Here is an 11,720-nt window from a genome sequence, read left to right as displayed (position 1 = left end):
AAAATTCTGCGCGTTCACTATCGCGAAAAATCGGCCTCAGAACTTTATCAAAATCTTGCAACAATTTTTCAAGAACCAAAAGAGACCCCTCAGCAATTTTTGTTGCACTCCCTCTATTTGCAAAATAAAGTTGGCTTCGCCAGTAAAGAATCCGATTGTGAACTACAGTAGGACGAACCACTAATTCAAAAAACATTTAAGAAGTCTTTTGAAACCGGTTTGCGAGACAATATTTTGGCCGCAAATTTAAGACCACTATGTCTCACTTATCTGATGAGGATTTAATGCGCCATGTCAACGAGTTGGCATCACACCAAGCAGAAAGTCAGACCAAGCTTGCCTGTGAAAGACGTTCTGCCAAAGTAAATGCATGTGGTGTATATAATGCGGAAATGTGGGGAACGGCAGGCCCGAACCCGTTTAGAGAGATCCCACAGAATCGCAAGTCACACACCAGATAATAGTACAAAATTATATTTTTAAAAACTCACAATGATCTTGTGCTTGTCTCACAATCATACTCACACTACTCATCTTTTAACACACCTAAGATTATAATACATTAATAAGGCAATTTCCGACACACTCCCCCATGTGTATTCCGAAGGAAGACACATGAAAGAGGAAAATGTCTTGTCAGGCAACACAACAATATAATAATAAAAAGTAACAGTTCAGTCACTTAGCTGTCTTCCAAAGCAAGTTGTCGCTTGAATTGTTCTCTCGCTCATACAGCTGCGGCACATTTCGGTCGGAACACCAGGGCTTCTGCACGCAAGACTTTCTTCTCAGAACGATTGCACGATAGCTCTAACGGATAGAGATGCTGAATTGGACGTTGAAGGTGATCTTTACCTGCCCTCAACTTCACAGCTCTCACAACACCATCTTTTCCCTTCACTAGTTTAACCACAATCCCTATAGGCCACTTTCCACGATTTCTCTCTTGGGAGTTGGTGACGACAACGTCTCCAACATGCAACCTTGACTCTGTTTTGCGGGTGTTCATGCCATGTCATTCTCTTAGTGCACGAGGGTATTCAGCAGTCCAACGAGACCACAAATGATCTTTGCACTTCCTTAAATATTTCTCGCGCTTTCGTAAACACTTGTCTTCCAGAGCCGCAGGGTCTTGCTCGGGTAACAAAATGGGGCCTTGGAACAAGAAGGAAGCTGGCGTCAACACTGGTAATTGGAAGTCTTCTTCCAGGTAACTGAGGGGACGATTGTTTAGAGCCACTTCGACATCCAGCACGACCTCACACAATTCTGGCCAGGTAAGTAAACCATTTCCCATAGACTTATAGAAGGAAGATTTAAACACACCAATTAACCGTTCAAACTGGCTGCCACACCACAGAGCTCTGCTGAGATTGAAGGACCAGGCAATAGAATGGTTGGAGAGGAATTTATTCAACTTCTCGTCCAGCTGAATTCGTTTAAGCCATTGAGCGGCGGCAACAAAAGTTTTTCCGTTATCGGAATAGATTCGTTTCGGACGACCGTGTTGTGCTATAAATCTTTTCAAGCTTGCAATAAATTCTGTCGCTTCAAGGCTTGGCAACACTTCCAAAAACAAAACACGAGTCAGGCAACTGGCATAAAGGACTAGATACGCTTTTGACTCTGCTCTCTCCTTGCGACGATAGCGAATAGGGCCAGCAAAGTCCACACCAACAGATTCAAAGGCTTTCGAACCTTCAGTACACGAAGTGGGCAACAGGCCAGGCGGAGGATTCAAAAGGGCTTGGGCCTGAGACCATTTGGGAGTCAACCATAGCCTCAAACTGACCCTTGAAATGCACCCAGTCATGCGGTTTACCATTAAATCTAGTTATACTAAGCTTCAGTAACCTCCTGTTTTCTCAGCAATTTTCTTCTGTTGAAGTGCGCCTTCTAGCTTCTGCTCTAATAACAATTTTTAAATTAGTTAATAAATGTATCCAGGGCTGTTGTCCGCAATTTTTTGAAAAATATTCTACCTTTAACAGCTCGGTACACAGTAGAGTGACTAGGCTGAGTCATAAACTGCACTTGCCTCGTGTACAGACTGAACAGGCAAAAAAATCCTTTTATTACAATGGTTGTGTTGTATATAATAATAAGTGTAAATAGTTTTACTCTCTAGTATATATATTGTATATTGTCCCAATACCTAATTGTTATATTGCATATTGTATCGTAAGGATTGTATTCCCATATAGCATGTAAAGATTGTATTGTAAATAGCAGGGCTCCAGTTGATAGCAGTATTTTCTACTACTGATTGGACTACCCTGTTGAAATAAAGGTGTCAATCAATCAATCAATAACTGCTTTTCGTATTGCATTGTTTGCTCATGTTCATGTCTTAATTCAAGTTTTCTTTCCCGGTTATCAATTGCCTTCACAAAATCGGCAAGCTTCTGCGTGCACTGGTCAGCCACTCCTATTTGTTTGTCTATCTCAGTACCCCATTGTTCGATTGATTCATTAGATTCGCCTTGCACGAATTTGGCTTCTTCAATAGAACCTTTTATCATATCAATTGTACTTACGACTGTCGTAATGGACTCACGGTGTCTATCCACTGCTGCTCTGTCTCCTTTCCCAAGTATTCCGTCGCTGTGTTTTATTCTGAAGTTCAACGCCTTGACCTTCGTATCCAATTCACTTTGCTGTTTCTTCATGTTCGAAACGTTGTATAGAAATATAACTATCCCGTCGGAGGTGCCAGTAATGTGGGGAACGGCAGGCTCAAACCCGTTCAGAGAGATCCCACAGAATGACAAGTCACACACCAGATAATAGTACAAAATTATATTTTTAAAAACTCACAATGATCTTGTGCTCGTCTCACAATCACACTTACACTACTCATCTTTTAACACACCTAAGATTAAGATTAATATCATGTCATTGACGTATTTCGCGATATCTATAATACATTAATAAGGCAATTTCCGACAGAAATGGTGGAGCGCAAAAATGGCGAAAACAGCAAAATTTTGGCAGAAATCCGTGAGATAAAATTAGACCTCGAACAGTCGAAAAAACAAACCCACGACGGTATTCGGGAAGCTTAAGCAACACAATATTGCGGTTTTGGATGCCATGTATGCAAAGAGCGACGAGTTGGCAGTAGCTGTCAAACTGTTTTGCGTGTGGTGGTTCTGGCCATATTGCATCAGAGTGTGCAAAAAATTCGAAGAGTAAGGGAAAGAGCACCGACAGCCCGGCCGTCGGGACAGGGACTAGCCGGGAAGCCAACATCCCGTCAGTGTAATCATTGTTCGAAGTGTTTAAATTGGAACTTTTGGCGTTGCATGTGTTGTAAATTGGTAAGCTATTGTAACCAAACATGTCAGAGGGCTCATTGGCCTCAACATAAAACATTGTGTAATGCCATCCGTAAAGAATCTAAACATAGAAATGAAACTTCACAAGATAGCCGCTCAGAGGCATTCATGAGCCATCTCACGCCTAAAGAACCTGATAAACTAATCAATTTGGTGGGCAGGAGATGTACAATAAAGGGAAAATTAAATGGAGCCCAAGTATCTATTGTTTTAGCCAAGTTTGTAAAAGATAATTTTCCGCACTCCATTGTTAAAAATGTGAGTGAACTGTTTGTTTCCAACTTTCGCAGTGGCATATGCTGTTGTTAAAAACCATGAGACGGATTTCACGTTTTGCTCTCACAAGCCAAATACAAAGATTAAATCATCAAACATAAAGATTAAATGGACCTTTTGCATTATAGACATCTTTTTTATACATGCAAGATAACCCATTAAAATCACCACAGCTAAAAAGAGCGTACTGAAATTAGTAGAAAGGCAAAGTTTGGTTGCGAAATGTGATGAAATGCCGAAAATATGGCTTTGCAAAGTTTGCAAATTTGTATATACTTTAGTTTAATGCACAGAAATTACAAACCTGATTTACAAAACATTTCCAACCTCTCGTTCGACACATATAACTTCATCTCAAATTGTCGCAATTTTTTGGGACAACCAGTCATTGTTGTTGGGACATCAATCCCTCTCTTTGCTATTTTTGGGTCTTAAAAATAATAATACGCATTTCTTACTCAACTTAAATACAACTATAAGAATAACAAGAAATCCATGGGAGACATAACTATCATAAAATAATCTAGTTCAGATCAACATAGCTAATGAACTACACAGCTAATGCACTGTTTTCTCGTATATTTAAAGAAACTTCGACGCCGGCTGGATGCACTAAATGAGGCTGAGGCTGAAAAGGCAGAATTTAGAAAGAGGACGAAAATATCATGTATGTCTCCCGAGCACAGCGAGGAAGAGGTAATTGAAAGAGATGACGAGTCCGAATCCGACGATGACGCTTTGGGTAAGAAGAAAATATTAAAAACCCGCCCATTGTCACGGCGTAGCGAGAGATTCCAAAGTGTGTTGGAAAGCTTGGACCGGAAATATACCAGGCAAATTTCGGAGAAGGCTCGCTCTATGTTCAAAGAAAGAATTATGGGCGAAAGAATGGTTTGTTTGCCACCTGATTGGATGATTAAAAATTAGATGATTTTGGCATCCATTGATGATGGAAGAAAGTTAAATTTAAAAACAGGTTAAAAAACTACCCTTAATTACTGTTAAAATGTTTCCATTTTTGTGAACAACTAGTCTGTTGCATGATTAAACTATATGTATAAGAGTTCAGCGCTACCTATTTTTTGGATGTATGGAAAAACCAAATTTAATTTCGTAAATTTTGTACACTTTACGTAAGAAAATGTGCAACTCATTAAGTCACATATGCTGACGACGTATGGTCCAGTATTTCTATGCTGTAGAGCCATGCTGAGCAGTATGGAAAACAAATATAGCGATCCAATCTGTCAACTTTGCATAGCTATTTTCTGTACTAGTACTGTTGAGGATTTCTCAACCCAGCAAACTTGCACCTTAGTCTACATACAGTTATTAACTAAAATATACATGGTTTGGATACTAGATGGAAGTACAATACAACTCATTATTTATGTTATTGCCCTGCAGGTTTATGCTGAAAATTGTTCTTTATCCGTCACATGCATGTCTATTGTATTTTTGCCCAATTAACCAATAGCAATAATAGCTTGGCTTAGATCCTCTTGAACAACATGTTAATTCAGACCTTACTATTAGTTTATTTGTTCAAAATACAATAGACATGTGGCAAATAAGGAACAATTTTTTGCATAAATGTTCCCCGACGACATATATAGTTAATAAGTTCTATTGTAATATTATATATATATATATATATATATATATATATATATATATATATGTCTCTAAACCATGTATGTTCCATTAACTGTGGTCTACATGATGAAAAATTCCATGTTCATGTTTTTTAAAAACTTGTGGACTGATTATGAAGTATATATGACTTGAGAGTATGGAAAATGGCAATCAATTTCAAAAATTTCACAAGATTTTAGAGGATACATTATGAGAATGATATGCGAAAAAAATAGGTTGCCAGCTTCGAATTCTGTTGTATAGACATTTTTTAACTAAATGTATATAAATTATATCGGTTTATAAACAGCATGTAGCTATATTATTGTACACATTAGGATCTATTCAGTATATTTTTGAACATCTATAGGCTTATATTGAATCTATTTCTTTACGTGTTTATATTATTGTTTCATATATGTACGATTTCAATATATTTTTCAACAATGGTAATAAAAAAATCATATTTTATTTACCTTCGCTTACACTTTAAAAAATTCAATTGCGCGTCACAAAAATAGAAAGCACATGCAAACAAATCACAAACCGACCAGCATAATTTCAACAAGGTTCATTTTGCATTTTCCAAGAAAATGGCAACACGCGTGATACAAATCACAAATTCTATGTTCACAACAAAATCACACTGCAATCGCAATATGTGCAATGTTATAAATTTACCATAAATTTGCACTAAATTTGCACCCGGTGGCATCGCGGCAATCACTGTATCGCACTAGGAGCAAACACGAGGCAAATTTAAAAATTTGCAATGGTGCAAATGTGGTCATATACGATCGAATTTGAAGTTGGCGATAAATTTGCCCATACATTTGCATACAGGCAAATCTATCTTTTTGTCCCCTGAAGGTTAACAGCAACGTGTGGTAACTTGAAGAGAATCAAGAAAGTGGTGTGTGACGATTTCAAGTTCCTGAAAGAAGGAAGTGAACAGTCGAATAAACTCTATAACTATGTCCTGGAGCAAGGGACTTCAAATGAGAAGAAATTGATGGAAGTGGGCTGGGATTCTGTGGAGTTTCAAGGGCTCTTGAAGAAGGTGAAGAGTTTGAAGTTTGAAATTGAAAGTATTCTGGCAGACAAAAGGAATGGGATGAAGGTCGACTTGGTAGAGTTTAAATTAAAGTTGAAGAAATATTTAAAGGATCTGTATTTAAAGAAGCTAGTGTTCATGATTGCTGATGAGCTGAGAGACAGAACACCATATGCCATTCCAGTTCAGTTCTTGCCGTAAAAGCAATAGCTGACTCTAAATTGTTAGAGCTAGAATCAAATCTGCAGCACGTTATGAAAGAAAATGGGACGAGAGTTGTTGGTATGTCTTCTCAGAATCTTACTGTATCATTCTATAATTTCAATGAACCCTTTAAATGTGTCATTTCCTTTTAAATCGGCAGCAGTAAGTATAACATCAGATCACATGTATATTAATTGAAGGTGTGTATGTTTATTTAATGATTCATTTTATCTCTCCATTATCCACACATGATTCACAACTGATGGTGAATTCAATTCACTTTGCGCATCCGGGAAGAATCGCCCTGTCTCTATTGTAGGCCTTATTTAAGAGGCTAGAAACACTGTTCGAAGCATGCGAGAGGCAACAATGACTAAATATTTCAAACTGGGTAGCCAAGGTTAAAGTAAAGCACTTGTAAAAATAGAATAATTCACAAATGTACAATTACGTTAGTTATTACTGATATCTTACTTAATGTTCATATTTATTTCATATTTTTTTGAAAGGAAATCCATCAGAAAGTCACTCAGCTGTGAGGATGTGCTTCACAATTTTATGCATGATGCGAAGGAAGATATTCAATTCCCACAATCTCTCTGTATCGTACATGGAAAACTTTCCCTGTTTATGCACAATCCATATCATTGGGTGGAAGGTACAATCGACTAATTTAAATTTTTGTTAAATAAGGTGATAAAGAACTGACATCATATTCACGTTATTGCAGATAGTTGTTAGGAATATAGCAAAAATAGTTGAAAAGATGCTGCACAATGATGAAGCAAAAATCACTACATTCGTCGAGCTTAATATGTGAGACTTGTATTGATCAGGACAGTCCTGTATGCATATTAAGTAGAAGGGGATTTTAATTATTTAGTTCAATTGTATATATATATGCTTTATTTATACTTACTTAAATAGTCTTATATTGTATACCTTTTTTTAAATGTAAATTAATTACGCAATTCAGCTCCAGGGCTGCGATGTAATTTTTTTGGAATAAACTATCTATCTATCTATCTTCTATCTATCTATCTAAATTGAACCAGACAAAAGAGGATCAACTTTCCCATTTCATAAGAATTTTTTTGAATTTATACAAAGCCAGTTGTCAGTTTTTCAGAGACCCTAATTCTAATACACTGTAACCAAATGAAAATTACCTGATGAAGTAGTGGATAACAATTCACTTGACCCTTGGGTCAAGAATAGTAACTTTTTAAGTTACATTCTAAAAATCTTTAAAAATATGCTCTATATTTTTATTCAGGATACTTTCCACAAAATGCTGAAGCTCATCTGTTATATTTTGATTCCACTTATTCATGTGCATACAATGCACTGAATATTCTCTTTTACACATATCTAAACAGAGATATCTCCTATAGTTGTAACGAATTTCCTGCAGTGCGACAATAAGAACATAGAAGTATGATTTAAATCCTCAGGAAGAGGAACATAGCTACCTCTATGCACAGAACAACTTTTCAATCAATGACTGAAACAACATTTTCTTTCAATCTGTGTAGTGTGAATATATTTTGCGATAACAGTAATGGCTACTATGTAGTTTAACTCTCCTTGCCAGGATATTAGGATTTTACCTTTAATCACCTTTGCCTTCTCGCTGTTTCGTTTGCTTTGACAGGCAGTGGCAAGCCATCAAAAACGACAAAGGGAAAAACTCCAGTTCCTTTCACTGACTGTAAATGCTTTCAAAAAATACTATCTAGTCTAAAATAAATAACAAGAATATTAATTATCTATGAGCATAAATATTAATGATACAAAATTTCAATACTTAAAGTTTTATAGCATAGCTTTCACACAAATCACCTACAACAGACTATTTACAACACGAAGATAGTTACCTCTTGGACAAATAAAGATGGGGGACTTCCAAGTTTTGCAACATTGAAAGCAATATATCTTCGTGAGAGGGATACAAAAAACTTGGTCTTTTTAGTACATCAACTGGAAACAGGGCACATCAATGCTTCGAAAGATGGAAACTTATCCAAGGGATAAGTCCTATTCATCCGATAAATCTGCAATCCTATGGGTAGTTATCCATTGAATAAAAATGCCTTGCACAAAGCATGGATGGTGGACTAGATAGTTATCCAATAAGTTAAACTTTACCCAGAGAAAACAGTATTTTCTTGAAATCTTGTACCACAAGGTCAGCTGTTGCTAAGCATTTATAACATTGCATTCATAATCATTATGAATTCTCTATTCATTACTGGAAAAGACTTGAGCAGAAGGATTGTTACTACTCAACAATTTATAAGTGACCTCCTCATTTTGTTAAAGAGTAATAGGCATTGTACTAAATTCAAATTATCATTCAATATTATCATATGTAAATTAGATGATCACATAGGTATATAAGCGGGAAAGTTTTTTAGTAAAGTTAATTGTCGAAACCGGTGAACATCAATAAAGACCAATATATTACATGGTGGCAGCGGAAGGTTCAGGATTTTCAAAATGAACAAAGTAAGAGGACCCAGTGGAATGGATTTCACTAGCCCACAGAATCTCTCAGAGACGTTGGAGACGTGGCATGGAATATTATTTAACAGCAAGGTGCACTGGCAAAACCGAAGCACAAAAAGTCGCTATTTTTATGTGTATGATTAGTAAAGACGGACAAGAAATCAAAGACACGTTGGAGCTCAAAACCGGTGAAGATGGACAAGCAGTGATCACCACAGCAATCCTCTTCGAAAAGTTTGAGGCGCATTGTAAGCCCAAGACGAATCCCATCGTCGAGCAACACAGATTTCTCGCAAGAGACCAAAACCCTGGCGAGTCCATAGATTGATACGTGACTGAATTGAGAACATTAGCAGCTTAATGCGAGTGGGGAGATTTGAAAGACGACCTTATATGCAGCCGAATCATCAGTGGCATATTATCAAGAGTTGTTCGAGAGCGGCTATTGCGAGAATCAGATTTGAAATTAAACAAAGCTGTTGAAATTTGTAGAGCTGATGAATTATCAAGACAACAGATGAAGTTGTTTGGCAGCAAAACAATTCATGTAAATAAGTAAGACATGGTGGAGAATGTGCAAGAATGTGCCGAACGAGCAAAAATGTTGATTTGTGTCAACAGGAGAAAAGCGATGAGTATCTGTTTCTAGAAACGGTGAAAGTCGAGTCTGTTGATCGGATTCGTCGGTCAGAAACTGAACATGTGACATTGTCATTAAATAACCGACAGATTCAATTGAAACTGGATACTGGAGTGGAAGTCAACGTGATTCCATATTCGACCTTTAGACAAGTTGCAAAAGCTGCAAAGATAGAGCTGAGAAAGCTGAAAGCCCTGTTGAGTGCTTATAATGGAGACAACATTCCAGTTAAAGCTGTTTGCACGCCCAAATGCCAACATAAAGGGACTATCCATAATTTGGAATTTTACATTACAAGCATGGTGAGCGAACCAGTTCTTAGTATTTCTGCGTGCAAAGAACTTGGCTTAATAAGATTTATTAGTGCCCTAGACCATAGCGACAAAGAAACCAAAGTATTTACGACAAGAATCAAGAAAGAATACCAAGATCACATCCAGCTGGATCCGGCAGTACAACCAGTAATAATTCATCCAAGATGAATTCCATTTGGTTTAGAGGCTCAAACAAAGACCGCGTTGGATGAGATGTGCAGTCAAGGGATAATTGTGCCAGTGGATCAACCTATGGACTGGATCAATGCAATGGTCATCATGAAAAAGAAAAACACTGACAATTGCGGATTTGTATAGATCCGCGGCAACTAAACAAGGCAATCAAGCGAGAAAATTATCATCTGCCTATGATCGAAGAGATCACAACAAGGCTGAGCAGAGCTAAGTATTATTCCACCTTCGACGCGAGTTTGAGATCTTGGCAAATTTTGGAACACTGTTCGGCAGGTATCGTTGCACACGAACGCCCTTTGGCATTAATAGCGCCCAAGAAGTGTTCCAGAAGAGATTACACAAGTTATTCTATGATCTTGACGGTGTCGAGACTGATATCGACGACATGCTAGTTTGGGGCAAGACGGTAGAAAAACACAACGAAAGGTTGGAGAAAGTGTTGCAATGAGCAAGACAGAGCAACATCAAGCTGAACTCCGACAAGTGTAAGATCAGGCGTGCATCACCACAAGTTACTTTAACAGACTCACCATTTACGCAACATCTTTGGCTAGGCCTAGGGTTGCTCAAAAAAAGATTCAAAGAATTTTATACCACTGTTGTCAACACCATATAACATTAGTTTCCGTAAAAGAATGATGTGATCGATGGTATCAAATGCTTTTTTAAGGTCGATAAAGACTACACCATTTAGAAGCCATTATCTATGTTGATGGACCATTTGTCTGTTGTTTCTAGTAAAGCTGTTAATGTACTGTGGATTGATCGGAAACCCAATTGAATCTTAGATATCAAATTGTTAGTGTTCAGATACTTATATAGCTGTTCAAAAATTATTTTTTCAAAAATTTTAGCAACAACTGAAATTACCAATATTGGTCGATAGTTGTCCATATCATCTTTAATACCTTTCTTAAAAATTGGCGTAACCCTAGCTAGCTTCCATTCTGTAGGGAATATGCTAGTACTTATTTTTGTTCTCTTATATCGCTCTGTCTGGAAGTTAACACTAAATTGGTGTTTTGTTTGTTAACTAAAAGGGTTCAAATTATAAGGAGGAAGCAGGTTATGTAATCTATGCCTATCATTAAGATTCTATTTCATGGACAAGTTTATCAGTTAATCCCTGTCTTCATGCACTCAATTGTTGAATGCCAGCAACACTGAGTTCTTCGTCATATGGAACCTGGAGAAATATTACCCTCATAGCTCTTTTTTGCATCATTTCAAGTTTGTTTGAGAGATAGGCAGTTAGGCTATCATGAAAGACTGGAAATGCATATTCCAAGATTAGTCGGATGCTGAATTGGTCAATACCATTTTGAATGTGAATTGTTTCCGATAAGGTTAAGTCATTGACAAACTTCCACATATTGGATGTGGGATCACTAAGTCATTGATCATTATTGTAAATAGCCATGGGCAGAGTTTCCTTGGGGGACACCTTTTGTAACTGGTCCCCATTCAGAATAACAATCTTGGTTCAATTTGATCTGCTGTTTTCTGCAAGTCAAAAGATCTGTAATCCAGTCAATTGTCCATTTGGGTAGATTGTA

At 37.2% G+C, this 11,720-nt stretch overlaps 1 protein-coding gene across 1 annotated transcript; it reads right to left on the bottom strand.

Annotated features, from left to right (window-relative positions):
- Positions 1-1,015: 1,015 nt before the first annotated feature.
- Positions 1,016-1,813, bottom strand: LOC114539664. The gene has a single exon (XM_028560275.1). The coding sequence runs from the start codon at positions 1,811-1,813 to the stop codon at positions 1,016-1,018; it is 798 nt and encodes a 265-aa protein (XP_028416076.1).
- Positions 1,814-11,720: the final 9,907 nt, after the last annotated feature.

Source organism: Dendronephthya gigantea, unplaced genomic scaffold (assembly GCF_004324835.1).
Source record: "Dendronephthya gigantea isolate DGI-Jeju-01 unplaced genomic scaffold, DenGig_1.0 000211F, whole genome shotgun sequence".
NCBI classification, from domain to species: Eukaryota; Metazoa; Cnidaria; class Anthozoa; order Malacalcyonacea; family Nephtheidae; genus Dendronephthya; species Dendronephthya gigantea.
Note: the sequence above shows the minus strand (reverse complement) of the source record. Positions and strands in the feature narration are given on the sequence as shown.